Genomic DNA, 20,212 nt, shown 5'->3' on the forward strand with positions numbered 1-20,212 from the left:
TGGAAAGGACCTGAGGAAATCCATCTGTAGTCTAATGTCTGACAGAGCCCCTGAGGGGAGCAGGCAACTGAATAGCAAATTGAAGTGTGCAAATCCTGAGCCTCTCAGTAGATACAGTAAATATGTGCAATGTAACACAGCAAATATGCAAAGGCTTTTAGTTACGGAAATGTGTAAATGTTTACAAATATGATTAACCACAAAGCACAAAATCCACTTGGAGCATCAGAGGAATATACTAAAATTACTTTTTCCCACTCCCCTCCAGGATTATGCTGAAAAGAAAAACACGATAGCAAAAGCCCTGGAAGATCTGAAAGCCAACTTCTACTGTGCTCTCTGTGACAAGCAGTACTATAAACACCAGGAGTTTGACAATCACATTAACTCATACGATCACGCTCACAAACAGGTAAGAGGGATCTTCTCATTATTTAAACTTTGCTCCAGCAGGAATGTTGACATTTTTGGTTTCTCTGTCCTTCAGGTTTGCTTGAAAATCAAAGTCGTTAGATTTCAGGTTCTGGGAAAAAAAATAGGCAGTTTTCTTAGGCACAAGTTGTAACTTGATTTGCTTCACAGCCAAAAATTCTGAGACATAAGGAGAATGCTCTAAAGGAAATGCAAACAGTTAAACAGTAAAAAGGTACAAGGAATGACAAAAGATGTAAATGTAGAATTCACTTGTCCTCATTTTAATTTTGCATGTCAGTAAGTACTGTGGTATATTTAAGAGATTACAGGGAAGCGTTTGTGTTGCAACAGGTGTGGGTAGGAAGCTTGGCATACTTTTTGGTAAACTTTCTTTTCAGAGCTGCATCTGTGTGAAATGGGCTATAATTTTACTTAAATGTGCTGAGTATAAAAAGCCTTCGTAATGAAAAGTTTCTGGCTTGGTTCACTATAAAATATGTGTTAGCTGTTAAACATTGGTATTTACAGTTTTGCTGCCACATTTTGTCACTGCACCTCCAAGTCCTGTATTCTGCTTTCATAACATAAAAGCGAGAGGCAATGCAATTGTCTTGTAAGGAAGCGGCGTGCCACTGCAGCCTCATGGTCTCCTGAGAGGTCAACAGTGTATTGTTCAGAGGAAAATGCAGCACGTCTTGACTTTGCCAAAAGGATACATAATGGTATAACCATATAGGAAGTTTCTACTTAGTCCAGTTAGCTGGTAATTATCCTTCCTCTTTGTTTTTATCTGGTGCAATCATAGAGTTCTGGATTGGAATCGATTGCTTTTCATTCTAATTGAATCTCTCCTTGCCCTGTAGTTCCCTTCAGATGCTATCAGCTTTAGATATGCTGAGTTTTAGATTCGTTGTTGTGAACGACAAAGCTGCAGACCTCATCAGCTGTAGGGATGTATGAGAAACTGGAGGGAAAGCTATATTAGAAGAGAAATTAGTAAGCAACTTCATTGCATCCTGTAGATGCTTATTATGAGTTGTAAGTATTTTTAGTTGAAATGCAGCTGAAACTGGTCCTTCAGGCTCCATCACACAACATCACCTCATTTATGGAAGGCAGGGAAAAAAGTGATGGGCAAAATCTTCCCCACTTGAACTCTCTTAGGAATTTCAGAGTGCTCTGAAACACTTTCAAATAATGAGAACCTGAAGGCTGCAGTAATTGCTCCTCTCTCTATTCCTCTATTCAGTATTGATGAAAATGTACTTTGAAACTGAGGTCAGGTATGAGATTTACTTCAGTGTTTCACACAGCTGCTTCTCATTTTTAATTGCCTTAGACAGGAGATGCTGGGCACTGCAGCAGCAGCATCTGGAGGAGTGTGGCAGCTCTCCTGTACCTTTTGTGTGGGGTTTGGGTGTCAGTGTTTGCATGTGTCATCTTAGCTGGTGAAACTCAGTAAGCCATCCTCTTCCTACAGAAGACAACCACAACTCTCCTCTCTTTGGTGGGAAATCAGACAAAGGTTGCCAGTTCTTCGGTAGGATGAGCTGAATGGGTGCTTATTTGGACAAAGTGAACATTCTCTGTAATGCTACTGAAAAATAAGATTATTGATTCCTGAGATTAAGATGTTAAGTCAGGTTTAACCCTTCTGGAGCATTTTCTTTGGTGGTTTTGATTGGTGTGATAAACGCTAGCCATTCTTCTTCTTGTATTCAATGAAAAAGGAAGCAGGCAGCAAGTGCTGCAGTGTGGGCTCCCTCTGATTTTCAAGGAAGTAACACCAGGTCTTTATTTGTGAGCAACCTCATTTTGCTAGAGCCATTTGCAGATGCTGCTATAGGATGCTCTGATTTTGTTGTGAACTTTCCTAACTCAGTGGCAGAAGTTTTCCAGTGATTTACTGTGGGAGATGAACAGATACGAGGGTTTTGCCTCTTACTTGTCTCTAACTTTCCGAATCAGTCACACCTTTCTAACAATAATGAGCAGGTAGGGGGAAGCATTCGTTAAGAAAAAGTTTCCTGTGCTCCCAGAACAGCTGTAAGCACATGCGCTCAGTTCTTTTCGCTGCTCCCTGCACAGTGTCTCTCATGTGATCAAGTGACTGAAACCTCTGCCCACACTTGAGTTCATCCCAGCCCTTCTGAAAAGCCTTGTTTAATCTTAACCAAGCACTCTGTTGTCACGCAGTCTAAGCCATGGGATGGTTTCTCAGAGAAAATGTGTATAACATCTCAGTTTTACTGTAGATCCTAATTTTCTGTCAATTCAAAGATTGCTAGCGCAGTAAATATCCAGGATTAAAATACAAAACTTTATAATAAATTGTAAAATTGCCTTTTGGATTGGGAATACTGTACTCTCAGGAATTGCTTGTGCTTTGATTTGTTGTCTAATATAGCTTCTGCAATCATATGGACCCTCTGACCAGAGCAGAAAGAAAGGATAGGGCAAAATTAATTTTGTTTCCTAGAACCCGAAGGAGTTCAGACCAATATATCAGGGTCTCCACCTGCCTCTGTTAGTGCTTTCTTGTTCTTAGCTTTGACTGTATGGTTTGGAGAGTAATATCTCTAGCCTTTAAGAAATACTCCTGGAAAAGCAACTTGAAAAGTGGTAATGAAGAAAAATGAACTCCTCTGTTTGCTTTGAAAGCCCAGACCAAAAAAAAAAAAGAAGAAAAAAAAAAAGAAAATTGAATATTGGTGTCTTTAAAACCAAAAGTGTTCTGAGCCCCATTCAGATAGAAATGTAACAAAGGCTAAACCTATATTATTCATTGTAATAATAATGAGAGAATTACTGTTTGATAACGGTGATCTAAAATCATGGATTGCAGTTTTGAGACCCACATGAGGACTCAAAAGCATCTGTATGATTTTATGCACTTTTTAAGTATTTGGAAGCATACAAGGAGCTCTCTGAAGTGCTGTATTCTTGCAGGGTGGAAAAAAAAAATTCTGCCCATGCTCCTTGAAATGCTGCTGCTTTGATAAACGTGGCAGAGCAGCAATTGTAAAGCTGTGAATGACCTTCATCTCCTCGTAGCCCTTCGGAGGCGGTGAGTTGTTTTGTCCTGTCAATGGATCACACAGCTGGGTTTCCTACATCCATCATTCCTCAAGAGGCTTGTTGCTGCCAGAACAAAGTGGTTTTACTCCTGAATTTGAAAGTTTTCCTCTCCATTCCAGACCTGATTTATCACCCAGTATCATAGCAGCATACCCAGGTTTGATGTACTTTCCTCTCCCAGCACTGCTTTTCTGTATATCAGAACAAAAATACTGTGCTGAAAAATAGAGTTCCAATGTATTTGCACCTGCATATGCAAATACAACCAGTTAAGTAAATTATTAGCAGGAAACTTTTCCCATGAAATCAGAGGTCATATTGCAAACTCTCTCCCTGGATGAAAATGATCTCCTCACTCTAAAAATGTATTTAAAATTTTATGGAGGTACTAAAGTACAAATTATAGAGGAAGACTAAATTACTAGGCATCATTTTTCCCAATTCCAGCCACAGTGTCTACATTTTCCTCTACTTGTTTTTTCTTCTTTGCACATTTTTAGAGGTAAATGCCAGATAGATTGGAGAACATTAATTTGTAGCCCACCAGAAATCTGACCTTTGATCATCTTGAGTGTGTGATCCTCAGAATAGATGTTCTGTTTGCCTGTGCAACTTGTGTAGCCCTCTTCAATGCTATGGAAATTTCAGATAGGAAATACGTAGCAAAAGCTGCTTGACTTAGTTCTTGGAGTGCTTATGAGACCACAGGAAATCAGGCAGGTGGACAGTTGGCAGTGGAAGCTGTGTCCTGGTAAAGAGCGATCTCAATATGCCTCACTGCTCTTTATTCTCTGTAACTTCAGAACAACAGAAATACCTGACAGAAATTGGGCTTTTCTGCCCCTTAGTTGGCCTGCGTTCACGTCTGTTTGTGTTGGGTTAGGAGGAACATAATTTAAATAGGTGAAAACGTGGATTGCAGCAGCTCAGTCCCCACAGCTGCTAAAGTGAAAGATGTTTACTGGAAGCCAGTAGTATTTTATGTTGCTTTATCTAGGCTGCTCTCTGCAGGCTGAGTCCCACTGAAGCTATTTGGATCAGACTAAGACAATGTGTTATATACCATCTTGGAAGCACAGAAACAGTAATTCTCAAAAAAGTGTCTTCCTCCAGAGCAATATGTCAAAAAAGAGCTTTATTCTAGTACAGAACAAAGCCTTAAGAGCTTCAAAAGATGTTCTTAAGAGTTGCTTCATAAGCAAAACAAGCATGTTGTATGTATGCAACATAACTCATTGCTGCTGGCAGTAGCACTGTGACTGCTTGGATCTTAGTGTGCGCTGATCCCAGCCAGAAGGGGATGTTTAAGATGACAGAGCAAACAAGAAGGTCATGGGGAGTGTTCATGGCCATCAGCATCCCTGAGTGATGAAAGAAATCCCTTCTTTGAGCATCAGCTGGGCCCACATGGAGCAGAAGAAGCCATGGATCTCCAGGTGCCAAACAACTTCTGGGCAGAGGAACAAAGCCCCCTTCCTGCAGCACTTCATGCATTATCTTTTCCTTTCCTTGCAAGTGCAGTACATTGCTGTGTGCTTTCTCTGCTGTGCACCAATGACCCATCACTCTGGAAATCAGACAGTCAGGATTCTCGTGGCCAAACTTCAAGGAATGGAGAAGTTTTTTATTCCTTCCCTTGGTTCAGCTTGTTTCTCAAGTTAGAAGAGGGCCCTTATGGGCAATCTTAACTTTTCTCAAAGTGAAGCAGGCATAGAACAGGATGTAAATGATTTTGTATGAGTCTTTGGCTCTTTCTAAATGTTATTGTCCCACTCACAGAACATAATTTTTCATTTCTGCCTGGATTTAATTTTTTCCCTTAGGAAAAGATGATCATCTTTTCATTCCTTTTTAAGTATGAAGGGATCACTAACAAACATTCATCTGTGTGTTTTTACAGATCTATGTTGATTTGTAGCCCACACACAATCACAAAACAACCCCTCCTTTTCCAAAAATGGGAACATAAAGGAGGATCACTGCTCTGTGGAAATATAGGAACGTACCCAGAGCATATCGCCGGGGAGGATCATGCAAGGGGATTCTCTTCGTGGCTGACTGGCTAAGAGATGAGCTGCTCCTGCAGAGCCCCGCTGTGCTGTGAGTGCCCTCGGGGCTGTGCTGCTGGCACTGGGCACTGGGTGCCAGCTGGGATGGCAGAGCCTATCTGCAAGTTAAGGAGGCGATCTCTGAGAGTTACCGGGGAATGGCTGAATTTATTTAAGGGGGAACTTCCTATGCTGTTTCCTGGATGAAAGAAAAAGCTGGTTTATTTTCCTTCCTGTTTTTATTTTATTTGTAAAACTTAATTCTAGGAATCGGCTCCTAGACAAGTTTCAGTGTTACAGAATATTTAGGCACTCTTTGGCTCTGAGCATGTACTGACACTTTAGATCAGGGTATTCTTGAGTAAAATACTACAGAATTCAGTCTTGTTGCTAACCAGCCTTCTGTTTCTTCTTTACCAAAGAAAACGTATTTAACTGTAATAAGTATTGACAATTATAACTGGAAAGATACTGCATAAGTTTCTTTTTTTTGGAGTTAGAGGAAATTCTGTTCTGCGATTGACTTATTTTTCCCAAACAGGTGTTTTTAGAACAAACATAATTACTGTAGAAAAGCATGTACTCTGCCTGGTCCCATAGATTATCTGCAAACAGAATATTAACCCCCATGTGCTGGTACTTGTGGCTCCACCAGGAGCCCTTTCTTTAATACTGGACTAGCCTTACTCAGCTGCAAAACCTTCTGAGCTTAGAAACTTGGCATTTACGCTCATTTCTTTCATTTTTTCCTGTCTTGAATTACTGCATCCTCTGTCCTCTTCAATATCCCTGTCAGACCCGATGTTAAATAACTGATAGAATATCTCCGTGCAACGTAAGCACTAATATAATTCAACCACCCTATGCCTGAGAGTCATCCTCAGGTGTGTCTGCATACATTTGTCACACAAATTACTATTAAATGTCCTGGTAGTCCCTGCCAAATGTGCTTTGGTTTCCATCATATATTGGCTTTTGAATTTTTAGTTATTTTAATTTTTTTCTAATAAACTTAAAAACTGTGCACTAGGAATATAGCTTGTCTAAAAGAAACCACAGAGGGAGATATCATTTAAATATGATTTACTCAATACATCCTGTGCATTTATCTCCCCAGCATGCATTTCTGCTGTTGTATGGTTCACTATTTTATTCAAAATCATACTCTTAAATTTTAGTTGTGCTTCATCAACATTCTGTTGAACTTCATCATTCATGAAACGTTCTGTGTGTAAATCAGCTGAAGTCATGGCAAGTTTTAAACTTAGCTTTACTATATCAGTATTTACCAGGTTTCTGCTGTTTGGCCAACGTTGTTACAAAAGAAAAAAACTTTTTTCTATTCAGCTCAAAGATAAGAATGAAGATAATAATCAAGGTTTGAAAATAGGAAGTGTTCCCATACATGATTTCTGCATATTGTAATGCGTATTTTGGCATAAAGTGTTTTAATGGGGAGAAACGATTGAAACCTTGAGTTATACAGTTTTTGAGATCAAATGTGAGTTTTCCTATCACATGCTTTGTTGTATCAGGCTATAGATCGGCTAAGCAATTATCTGGAAGAAAAATATTCTTTTTTTGTTGTCACTCATTCTTTAACTCCCAAAGTTATTTAAGCGTTATTGTGGCTGCAAAGTTCAAACCAATCAACTTGAATACATTTTTTGTAATTTTCTCAAATTCCAAAGGCAGTCCCATTGCTGTCCTGAAAGTGCTTAACTAGAATATAGATCAACTGTAAGTAATGAAAGGCATGAAAGTAATTTGGTCGCTCCATGGTTTTGAGTTGTCAGTGATCAAGGAAAAAATATTATTTACAATGAAGTTCTAAGTTTTCTTAAATGAAAGACAAACATACGTTGCTAGTAATGTATTAAATTCCGACCTTTCAAGATGAATTGTTTTTGTGAAATTAACTTTTTTTTTTTTGCCTACCAGCCTGTGCATGGTGTTTTACGCGTGGGAGCTCATTGGGAAGAACTGAGTAACCTTTTCAGTACAAGGCACAGTACATTTTAAAGTAATAATCACATTCTTTGCTGATCCACGCAAAATCAATTCATTTCAGAAAGAACTTGTTTTTTTTTTAAGTTGTGTTTCTGACCCAGTGGTGGAACACAACATTGCGAGTCGTATTGCCTTTTGGGAGGATAGGTGAGTAGACAGGCAGCACACATAGAAGTGATTCCTGATTTCTTGAAACAGTTTAGCTGCAGAGCCTGTTCTGTGTGAGCTGTAGTGGTTAGTTGGTCTTGTTTTAATTTTTTTGTTTTTCAATTGCTGCTACAACTTTAACTGTAGCAAAAATCTGAACAACTCACTAAGTAGAACTTTCCCCACCCTCACACAGCACATGAAAAAATTGAAATGAGGGGCGGTTCAAGGGAGCAGGACTGCAGCTGTTAATGGGCTCCACCAACAGACAGACAGCAGCCCTTGTTTAAGATTTCAAGAGTTGGTGGAAAAGAAAATTAGATGTGTGCTCCTCCCATCAGTCCTGTTTCCGTTTTGAACTCTGCCTAGCCTCTTCCTTCTTTCAAGGATAACATATGCTGTTATTTGAGAAGTAGCCTCTAGTTTCTCTCTAGGCTTTCATCTATGCTTGCTCATGACAAGCATCCTTGTGACAAGCCTCAATTATTCTGCTAAGAACCTTTTATTTCCTTCCAAAGTCTCCATATGTGGCAGAAGAGTTGTGGTTTAACAACAAGTTATAGAAAGTGCTACCGTCTTTTGGCTGAATTATTTTTGTTTCTTTCTTCATTTTAAGGCATTCTGACCGCAGAAGACAACATAAATATAGCTGGGCTTTGTGTCTGTGCCTCTCTTGCAGGCATCCTTCTCTTTTCTTGAAGGAAACAACAGCATGTTGCATCTTTTCTTAAATTAGAACTGACTGAAACCCATGGCACACCATAATATAAATAATGAATAATATTAATTCAAGCTCATTCATTATTAATGCTCCTACTTTTAAATGCCGGGCTTCCTGCTTCTCTCTTGCTGCTGTCATCTTGATATGCTAATGCTGCCAAGAGTTCATGCAAAAAGTTAGCTCTGTGTAACTTGCACTCACCTTTCTGTCACTGAAAGTCAGAGAAACAACAAAAATGTATTAAATGAAAAAGAAACACCTTTTTTAATGCTATTTTTTTTAACGCATCACACTTTTTTGCATATATTTTGTATAGCTTTTAAATTCTTGCTTGTACTGACAACTGTATGTTTGCATCTGGCACAGACTGTATCTCACTGTGTTATATCACTTGTGACCACACAGAAATGTATTAGCCTACAAATTTCATGAGGGAGAGAAACTGAGCCTGAGATTCAACAAGAATGTGGAAGAGAAGGGTTCCAGCACTACCCGGTGTTGAGGATAACTATTGGAGACTCCCTTAGGGATCAGCTCATCCCTTCACCCTGTCTGTGCACATTCCTCCCTGCCATTATAGGTGTCTCTCTCCCAGCTGCAAGAAAGCAACCATTCCTCTGGCCAATGGGACTCCAATTAGAGTGAACAGTGCAAGAGCAGGGCATTTGTTTAAGGATGCTTAAGGTGGTCAGTAGCCTTTCTCTCATAGACAAAAGATGCTGTATATGAGACAGGGCTGTCGCTAGATATGATAAAAATGAAACAGTATATTCATATGAAAATGAGTTCTCACAGATGGAAGAAAATAGAAAAAATTAAATGAAGCATTAAAATGATGCTTGTCAAACTCCTTGTCCTTAGTTTGCATTTTCCTTTCACTAAGCAAGCATTGAACTAATAGGAATAGTTATCTTTGTCATCTGCTTTGTAAAACATGGGCTGCTGCCACCTCTTCCTCTGCCTTGTCTCTCTGCAGTCCTACTTCTCTGCCCCAGCAGGAGACTTTTCTTCTCTGCCATCTCAAGGCTTGTTTCTTGCTTAATGTTTTTTTTTTTTTTTTTTCCTTTCTTTGAATGTGAGGATAACACATGCTACAAATGTGGATTACTTTGTTTTCTTCCCTCATTCCTCTTCATAGTTTTCAATTCTAAGGAATACCACAATTAGTATATTTTCCTGACATCAGCCTACTTTATAAGGTTGATTAAAAAGGTATGAATTGTATAATGAGACATATATTAAAAATATCATCTAACTTAAATTGCTGTAGTCCACCTGTGAGCATTGTAAACTTGTTTCTATGGCCAGTTCCAACATAACTCAGTTCAGCTCAGGGCTGGAAGAGCAAAGGAAGTTTGTGAGGTGCCCACAAAATGCCTGGGAGATTGACAACTGAAAGAGTACTCTGCAGGGAGTATTTACAATGAGACATGTTTGTTCAGATGCTTCGAAGTAGGTCAGGGCTGAAGCAGCTGTCCATTCACCCTATGCCAAGATTCCTGCAAGGTGTATGCTGTTCCCAAACCTGTTTTAAGATCTTTAATTTGTTATTAAACTTCCTCAGAGTGAGGAGGAGCACCCAGCTGCTCAAGCAGAGCTCTCATAGCCAAAAAATAGTATTTGCAGTGGTGACAACTGGGCAGTCTTAGAGTGGTAGGTGTGGATAACCTCACTTTTGATGATGAATTGGGGGGTTATTTTACTTCAGTAAGGGTGGGTAATGTCTTAAATATTAGATAGTATTTTCCAAATTACTCTGTGGGTAGCAGATTTCTTTTAAACACTGCTCTAGTATTTTGCTTTGGTTCTGCACACCTGTCTGACTGTGAACAAAAGGAAGATAAAATAGCTAATGACTCATCTTTCTGGCTTGATTAATGGGAAGAGCAACAAGGCAAAAATCATGTCAAACCATTTTCTTTCAACAACAGAGGAAAAAAAAACTTGCATTAAGAAGTGTGGGATTTTTAAGCTTTTTCTCCATTCTGTAAGGATTTGCAATAAAATGCAAGCTTCAGTACCTGCTCCTCATGCAGTGTGGGTTCCCCTCTACGTGGGGGCTTCCATGCCTTCCTCTGTATGCATGGAGAGTTTGAATCCTTTGCAAATCCCTTGAGATGCCATCTGAATGGAGATACCCTTCCGAGCACTTCACTTCCAGCACTCATTTGTATGTGTGTGCTTTCCAGGGGAAAAAATACAGTCTTAATAATAAAAATCTAAACCACTAGTCACTGCTCAGAGCACAGATGATTTCTGCCGAGTAAAGTGCCTGGTATGCTGCTAGGGGAAATATTTTCTTGGACATTCGTAACTGCTGTCATTGACGGTAAAATTGCTTGAAATATAAAATAATGGTAGTGTTGCCTACCATGACAGGAACTGTGAAAGGTTTTGGCCTTTAGTACACTTTAATGTGTGCTGTAGAAATAACTGCAGAGGAACTGACACTTCCATTTATTAACTTGTAATTGTCCAAAACAAATCCTGCTTTTTTTTTCCCCCCCGTGCAGCAGATTGAAGCCTAGTGTATGTTAATTGTGCTGGCTGTTCTCCCGGCCTGACACCTTGACAGCTCTTGACAGCTCTTGTCAGCTTTTAAAAGTTACTCTCTTATGAAAATGGTACCTCTGCTGGGTTATTCTCCAATAATGGCTTTGCCACTTATCTCTTCTGTTTTTATTTTATTTTATTTTATGTTTTAATTCTTACATCAAGGTTTACACTTAGCATTGCCTCCTGGCAGGAGAGTGTTTTCTAATGCCTAGTGGTAGGTCAGCACTCCCTCTTCAGAGACAACACAAAAATTAAATCCAGCATTTCGTTTTGCAAATGTGTGCCTGGAGCCTCTTCTTTGCTAAGGCTCAGGTATTTGCTGTTCATTAAAGAAATGAGGTTGTACAGTAAACTGATTTATTAGCTATACAACCCAGTGCTCTCATCTTATCAAATCTCATGCTGTGCAGGTTATAAAGCATCTCATAATTTCTGAAAAAAAGGACCACTAATTATCATTTATATGCTACAAGACACGATGGAGCTTCAGCGGGTGGCAGTTTCTCCGCTGAGTCAGTACTGGAGCAATATAATTGTGTTGCTGGAGTTGCTGCCTTCAAGACATAAAACTAAGACCTTGACCACCACAGTAATTGAAGTTTCAAGGCTGCTTGCTTAGGAGTGAGGATGGTATCTCTAGTAGTGTACTGGCCAAAATCCAGGCAAGTAATTAGACTGTGTTACATGAGTCCCCCCGTAGCCTCAGCTCATTACAATGCCTTCTTCCCTTCCTATCCTCACTGTTAGGTGTAATTGGTGCACGCCATCAAGCAGCTGCCGTGGTCTAATGGTGGCTGTATTTCAGTGATGGATGTGATACAGGTGTACTCCTCAACTCCAGTGGCTGAAAAAGAAAAGAAATTCTGGCACTGTAATTCATTGATAGTGGAAAGATAAGTTTTGGCAAGCAAAAACACTACTTTTTATCTCTGAGTTTCAAACAAGTAAGTGTCATTGGGCTAGCACAGAGTGTTTGGATTTTCCTAATGTCTTTTGACAGACTGATGAAAAGTTTTTAAAGAATTGAACTGCCTTGAGGAAAGAGGGAAGGTCTCAGATTGGATATTGTCTGATAAGGGACAGGAGAGAGAATAACTACAGAAACACACAATGAGCAATAGTTATTCAGGTCGTGAAGAAGGGGGCTCACTGAAGATACTGGCTAGCCACTATTTTTCCAGTAAGAACTAGTCATTGAACTAAGTTAATGCAACCAGATTCAAAATGAAGAAAAGGAGGTGACTCCATATACAATGCATACATAACATATGAAAGTCCTTGTCGAAGTATGATGTAAGAACTAAATGTATGTCATTTGAGGGGATGTGTGGATGAGAATTGGAGAAGAGCTTTGCTGGTGGTTGCTGCAGTTGCAAAAAGCTCAGGAAATATCTGGAGCTAAGCATAGCTGTGTGGAAGGAGAAGGGGCTCATACTTGCTTCCGTATTCCTTCTGAAGGCTATTTCAACTCTTCCAAGTTGAAATAAATAAAATAAGCTGTTTTAATTGCACTTCCTATGGAAACAATTGCTGGAGGAGGTGGGAAGTATGAGTGTGAGCAGAGCTGGCCAGAGGAACGTGAGTCTGCTAAACTCTGATGTGTCAATGGCTGGAGGAGTTAGCCAGCATGGCAGTGGAGAAGGCAGTGCTTTCATTGGTACTAAACGGAGTCTGGCTGCAGGTGTGCTACATGTAGGGCACCAGCTGGCATCCTGAGGGTCAGCAGGAATTTCAAACAGAATGATTTATTCCTTGTGATACAGCCACGGGCAGAACGGAAGGTTCACATCATCAGAGTGATGTCCGCTCTTTGTAGACACATGAGATTTCTTCTTCAACATCTGTTAAAAAGGAAAGCAAGCTGAAGCTGCACTAATGTATTTGCTTGTTGAGGAGCATCAGCCCTTTTATAATTTTTAGTAATCTACTGTCCATTCATTTCCCAGGGAGGCTGTGAGGTTATGAAGCATGACATAACGTATGGGGAAGGCTCTGAATTCCTTGCAGGAAGTCATTCAAAAAGCCAAGTGCCTAAGCTTTGGTGTTCATTGGTTTTCATTTTGTTCTTAGACTTCACCAAACTTTACCCATTGAACAGAAGTGTATCAGAGCTAAAAGTTTAACACTGAAAAATATTAATATTTTGCTTCAAGAAATACCAAGAATGATGTAAAATTAACCTAATGGTCCTTTTATTGTGTATTTAGTATCCCTCTTTCCATGCAATTATTTGTAGAAGTTTTGGTTAAGATAAAAGATATAAAAGATAATTTACTTCCATGAAGGTGGCCATTTGCAATTTTTTCACCCTGGATTTGATTACCCTTCTTAATTTTTAGATTTAAAAGGGCTAAAACGTTGGTAATAAAACATTAATCCAAGGCATAGCTCGCATTCGATTTATCCCCGTAAAGTTGCTATATACTAATGAGATTTGAAGAGAATAGAAAACACTGTATAAATGTTACAACCAAGTTATTAAAACTGCACTGAAATTTTCATAGCCTTTCTAAGTCTTTCTGTGACTTATGCAGCCTCATCCTACGCAAACAAGCAAGAAATAGTTTTGGGGGATGACAATTTGATGAACTGTTTCAAGATTTTAATAAAGGATGAGTCACTTTGCTGCCATTAAGAGAGAGAATTCCAACAATAAATCCTAGATGTGCAGAAGGAAAAAAGTATCACTTGTATGAATTTATGTTCTTCTAACCTTCTCTAAGCATCCTCTGTGGCAATTCTGAAAAAACAGGGGAGAATATGGCAGGGAGAGGCAAGTGTTTTACAGATATTTTCCTATCCCAACCCAGAGGGCACAACAGCACATTGCTAAAAAATGTTGAAGTGGTAACTTGAGGACCTTAAGGCAGACTTGATGTCTTAAGAGCAGCCTACTTTAAGGGTATTATGAAGGCTGAGAGCAGATATCTGAAATATCTAGGTTTCCATGGGAGATAATGTGGGCAAAAAACAGGCTGGGATAGAAGGAAATGTCATGATTTGTTTCTCTGTTTTTATAGACCTCCATAGTAAAAAGAGGTGTGTAAAGAACAAATCAAATTTGTGGAAAAGTTTTCCTCTGTTCTTCATTAAAAAATCCTCTGAGATTTTCTAGAAAAAATGAGATTTTTGGAGTTGACAAAATATGAAACTTTGGTCAATCAGAAACAGAAAAAATATGCCAATCACCCCCAGGTGAGATGTGCAAATTAAGTATCGACAAAGATACTTGTTTCAAGAGTGTAAGTCATTCGCAGAAGTAGTCTGCTCTCACTTATTAATTGCAGAGGGCTGTAGTCATGTTTGCATAGTGCTTGAGGATGGGAAGAGGTTTGTTTGCAGAGCGGGGAGACTTCTAAGAATAAGATTTTTTTCTTCTGATCTTTTCAGAGGAGTGGACAAGGTTCTCATGTCTATCACTGTTAGTTGTAAAGTACTTGTGCTTCTTAATTTGTATTTGCTGTAGGGAAAGAGTGTGACGTGCTATTTTTTTTTTTAAGCTTCCCTAAATATGTAGCGATGTTGACCTTGAAATGATAAAGCTTCTGCTCTTGTTTTCTATTTTCTGTGGCAATGTTTTATCCAGAAATACCTTTACAGTGAGCACAGAGACACTTTAAATCTATCTTCTGCTGAGATATACAGAAGGTCCACCTAGTTAATTGCTCCTGTTCTTTACGTTATATAGATAACTTCCTACCTGCTTATTTTTCGTCTTTTCTTCAAAGCCTGAATGTACAGCAGTTCATATTCCAGAGTTCAGTGTTGCTTTGTGCTTTCTTCTTCATGTGATCACCTGTTAGTCAGAACCCATGTAAGTGTATGTGGAGTATCCCGATTGCTGTAATAGAAAAGCAAAGGAAAAACACGGGGTATTGTCAGCTTTCCCTAGAAAATGCCTTCTGCCTTTAAGAATATGGACTCAGATTTGGGTGCATTTCCTTTCAGTAAAGAGCTGGGCTTCATTAGCTAATTATTGTTTTTATTAATTTCCTAGTGATTCTTAATCAAGAGCAAATTATCTCCTAAAAGGCTGATATCTGTCCTGGGTGAGGGAACGTTACTCGGGATTGCTTCTGGTAAACACCAAGGCAGGCAGCTTGCCCTGCTCGACTGACTCTCAGCCCTGCCCTGTTTGCCTCAAGTAGCAGCCAGGGCTCAAGGGCGGGCACCCAACCAGCGCCTTCTGCAGGTACATGGGGGGGAGAAAGACAGATGGTATGTGAAGCCGAGAATTTGCTGTTAGCTCAGCTCAAGACTTAACATAACAAATGAATTATTACTAGCCCAACTGCAGCGATACCAGCACTTACAGTCCAAATTGTCCAATTATACCAGCTCTTTCCCAGAAAGGGTGTAGATGGACACAAGCTTTCTACTGTCTAATCCTTCTGTGGTGTTACAGTGCTTCACTGATGCTCCTACAGAAGAAAAGGGAGGTGCTGTTACATACTTTGAGTTTTTCATGGGGAGGATATGATGATGATGTTGGTTGCTTCTTCCTCCTTCTAGCCAGGAGGGTGAATGGAGATGGTGCCTTCTCACCTTGAGGTCTGTCTGAGGGCCATTTTTATGTATTTACTAACATTAATGTTTGCTCTGCTTATATGCTCAGTCTTTAGTGGTTCATAACTGTGTATTATAGTTGGTTGTTATCTTGTATATAGTTTCACGTATGCTGGATACTTTGTCATTCTCTTTTAATCCCCAAACCCAGTTTTATCCATATTCTGAAGTTGCATTCCTTTTGCAAGCAGTAGTTGAGCACTGGTGTGAGTTGTTTATAGCCCTGGGACCCTGGTGTGTCATCCTGTGCTTGCATTCCCAAGGCCTTTGCTATGATATTGTGCTTGCACTTCTGGAGCCCTCTCTGGTAGTCCAGTTTTCCTTCAGCAGCCTCCAGGCTGTGACTTACTGATAACTTCAGTAATACTTAAGCATGAGGTAGTGACAGATACATTTTTGCTCTGCAGTTATTAATATTTCACTGCAGAAGCAGCGACACCCTAGAAGACACACATAAATACAGAAGTATGCTCTCATAACCAAGCAGTGCTCTTGTAACCACTTGCTACCAATATCTGCTATTTACGTTCATGTCACTGGTGTGTTATCAACATTATGTTTCAACATACTTCATTTAGATAGTTGAAAATGAAAGCATAAGCCAAATTACAGTATTAATTCATTGTGCTTTCTAAGATGTAATCCTTTTCTTTAATGTTTTTTTCTTTAATATTATGTTTCTCTCAGAGGTATCTGAATGAATGGCATTTATGGTTTTCTTAAGGGTAAATAAAACTTTGTCAGTGCCAGTTAGTTGTGGCTGTCAGATGTGTCAAAATGTGCAAAGTTCTGTTCTCTCAATTTTCTTTGGTCAAATTTATGTATTCTTTAAAGAAGCTTGTCAAGGCTGTGGGATAATTTCTGGCAAGGACCATGTTGTGCTGATGAGAAGCAATTTGTGAACAGAGGCTTTGAGTATGATTCAATATAAAACCAGTAAGAGAATGGGACTGTGATTTATCTCTGACTGAAAGAATTAGAATCAAGAGCTCAACTTCAGGGAATTCATGTATTTGCTTCAGCCCATCAGTGTTATTAGGGTATCCTTCAAAGAATGTAGGAAATATCCTTTAGAGGACCTGGCTGTAAGCATTATTTCCTCCTTTTTCTGTCATTGTGAACATTGTAAAGACTGGAAAGTCCTAAGATGCGGTAGGCTCACTTCAGTCTCTGTGGCAGTCTTTCCTAAAATGTCACTGACCAAAGAGGAAACATAGTCTTTTAAAGACTTCTGCTTGCAATTTTCAGTGTGCTTCTAGAAAGGGTATAATGATCCCCTTTGGTAAGGAAGGAGAAAGAATCAGAACAATAGCACAAGCCCACAAGAGACAGAGAGCTTTGATGAAGGCAAAGAATCATTTTGACCAAAGTAAAAATAAAACACTGCTATTGTTTGGTATTGGAGGACACTGGAACACAGAGTTCTTGGGTGAAGTCTCAACTCAGAGCTGCCAAGTATGCCATTCATGCAATAAATAGAAAAACAGTTTCCAAAATGGGTGAAAGGCATCTTCAAAGGCTGAGACATCAACAGCTTTGTGTTGGATGGAGTCATCCATTTTGTAGCCTTATTGTCTCCACCTAGAAAGTGATTCTAAAGGGAAATCCAGTGTTCCCTTTCCACAGAAGCAAAGGTGACCTTTCATTAAGAGGAGTTCTGGATGAGGAAGCCACAGCTCCTGTGAAGAGATTTTTGGAAGATGAATCATATTCAAAGGGAGGATTTTTCCAGCACCTTAAAGCTTTATGGACAGAGCTTAAGTGGGATGTTGAACTCTTGTAATTTACATATGGGAAATTGTAAATGGCCAGAGAATAGAGCAGTCCTCAACACTTAGCATTCAGGGACCAGTGTCCACCCAAATATATCAGGTGGCAGTGCCTCACTGAATCAATATTTGGATTGCAGCAGAACTGTCAAGCCTGAAAATATCAATATATGCTCAGAAAGATTATGTGCTTATATTTCTCTGCTGGAGCAAAATGGTGGTAGTGGATGGAGCCAGAGAACGACACGTGATGTGTGAAGTGACCTGTGCTGTGCAGGGTACCACTCCAGTTGTCACTCAGAAGAAGCAAAGACAGACTAGTGCCTTGGAGGGCAGCCCTACACTTCGGGCAGCACTTGTGTCAAGTCCTTTCTCGATAGTGTTGCCCTCTTCTCTGACATTGCTCAGCATTACCATTTCTTAACAGGACTTAAAATGTTGCATGTGTTGTTGTTTTTTAATTAAATTCCTAACTGGTACAGAAGTGGATGTAAAGGCCAAGTGATCCTTAAAAAGAAATGTGACATGCACCTATCCCATCTTTAATCTTTGTGACTGAAGAAGCTCCCTTAAGTGTTGCTGAAAATTGCCATGCAGAATTTATAAAGTCTGCTCTCCCTGAGCTCAGCAGGAGTTTCTCTGTTTAGTTCAAGAGCAGGAGAATTAGGCCTAGAGTCATTAAAATAAATACTCTTAAATTATGGACTAGCGTATGTAACCACTTTTCAGCTGTACAAATGTGTGCCAACTTTCATGTTCATTATCTAATAACATTAATTTGATTGGCAGGATGCTAATTCTGTGTTTTTATGATGCTTTCTTTGGTCTTGGCCTTAATATTTATGAAGTTTACTGCTGATTTTTGCCGAAGCTAACAAGAAATATCCTAAAGCTCGCAATAAGAGCAGGCTGTTCTTGTACACATGGTTCCTAGCGATGATAGTAAAATATTCAGTATGCAGCGCTCAGCAATTCTGTGTGTTTAAAACAGTATTTTTGCACAATGGCAACACTGAGTCCACTTAGTCAACTTCAGAGAATATAGTTGACTTAAAACAAAAGCAACAAAAGTCTTACTTTGGAGTCCAGAGCCTGTTATTTGTCAAAGTCTTGGAGCCATGTTGTGTTGTGAGCCAGAACGCTATCTGAATCCTGCACTGGGGTGCACTGTAAGGGAGCAGAAGACATGCAGATAGCAGATGTCAAAGTGAGCATGAGACTTCCTGTGCTGGAAATGGCATTAATCATTACATAATGGAGTATGAGTTTGTTTCTTGCAGATAATTTTTGAAGAAAATGCTTTAAAAAGTATAGTTATTTTTTCCCTTCTCATGCTTCAAGGTATATCTTCTGCAGTTACCTAATCAAGAGCAATTACTAAGATCTTCATGAAAGATAACTAGCTGTCATGTGTACTAAATGTGCAAAATATTGAACGCTCTGATTTTCCTCAATTTTGAAATCAGTGAAGTTTTCATTTTGAGATTAATTTGTTTATTTTCCCCCATGAACTTACATAGGAAAATCTAACTGAACTCATGAAGTTAACAAGAAAGACGCTTTGGAGATGAGCACAAGTCAGTCTCAAAAACTAATATCAGTCCAGTTTTGTTCAATTTATTCATATTCTTTGCACTGAAATCTAGCAGTTCCTTCCAGTAAAAAAAAAGATGTGTTAGAAATGTAGAAAGACCTATGTGAATTTTCAGTTGTATAGCAATGCATATAAATAATATTTAATATTATTAATATTAATTTAATATTTTTGTAGGATCTGAATGTAGAAGCTAGCTCAACAGTTATTTCTTGCACACTTTTCAACAACTGCATGGTGCTTGAGTGTGCTGAGAAGCAAAGCACGTTTTTGCATTACATCGATGTGCTTAAAATTAAGATAATAAAAATCCCCCAAATGATAAAGAGTATCAAATGTGTTTTATAATCAAGCTGTGCTTGTATATGCTACTGAGGGAAATATGTCATGCTAACAGCAGAACATGAGTGATGGACAAGTAAATCCACTCATACTCAGCACATGACACTGTGACAGAGTAACCACAGTGTGTAGCTAGCTTCCTTGGAGCTTGCTATTTATTGCTGCTTGGGTGCTTTAAGTACATGGCTGTTAGAAATGAATGTACCTGCCATCTCTGGAAGCACAGAGCAGAGAACATCCCAAGCTGGAAGGGATCCACTGAGTCCCACTCCTGGCTCCTGTAATCATCCCTTCCTCAGCAGAAACAGCACTGTTGTGGACTCTGTTACTTTAAAATCCCATATATATTTGTATTAGTGTGTGTTAGATTCCTTCTACTATTAAAAGACGATCAGGAGGTTATGGCTGTAATTCCTGTTAAAAATAGAACAGGAAAAGGCTTATTCACAATCTGAAATCTCCTTCTCATGTGGAAGACCTAATATCTGACATGAAATGTGGTTTTCCAGCAAATTTGTTAAAAATTTTGCCCTGCACGGAGGTTTTCCCAGCCATTAGCAAGAAGCATCCCAACTGCTTTGCAACTCCCTGTGAAGTAGCTGTAGGCTGCTGTTAAAATTCCCCTGTGTTCCCCTTCTGCTTCAGGAGCATATTATAGCAATTTCATGGTGGCAGATGAAAACAAATGGATTGTCTGTTAGTTTGTTCCATATTAGAGTGGTTGAATTACCCATTTAATTGAGAAATCTTAATGTTTCTGCTTTCTGTTGACATAACTTAGCTTCTGCTAGAAGGCTTGTAACACTAAAAGTGCAAGTTCTTGTATTTTCTTACTTTCTCAGAGCTTTGATTGCTCATGTAATCATAGAATCATGGAATTAGCTAGGTTGGAAAAGACCTACAAGATCATCCAGTCCAACCATCCACCTACCACCAATAACCCCACTAAACCATGTCTCTCAACGCC

General features: G+C 39.3%; 1 protein-coding gene across 1 annotated transcript in view; it reads left to right on the forward strand.

The window, feature by feature from the left end:
• The window catches only part of ZNF804A (zinc finger protein 804A), a 38,091-nt gene that overhangs the window by 3,412 nt on the left and 14,467 nt on the right, over positions 1–20,212 (forward strand). Inside the window, exon 2 of the mRNA XM_021398769.1 lies at positions 269–412. Coding sequence (XP_021254444.1) covers positions 269–412 — 144 coding nt within the window. The remainder of the gene's footprint in view (positions 1–268; positions 413–20,212) is intronic.

This window comes from Numida meleagris, chromosome 5 (assembly GCF_002078875.1).
Source record: "Numida meleagris isolate 19003 breed g44 Domestic line chromosome 5, NumMel1.0, whole genome shotgun sequence".
Classification (NCBI taxonomy): Eukaryota; Metazoa; Chordata; class Aves; order Galliformes; family Numididae; genus Numida; species Numida meleagris.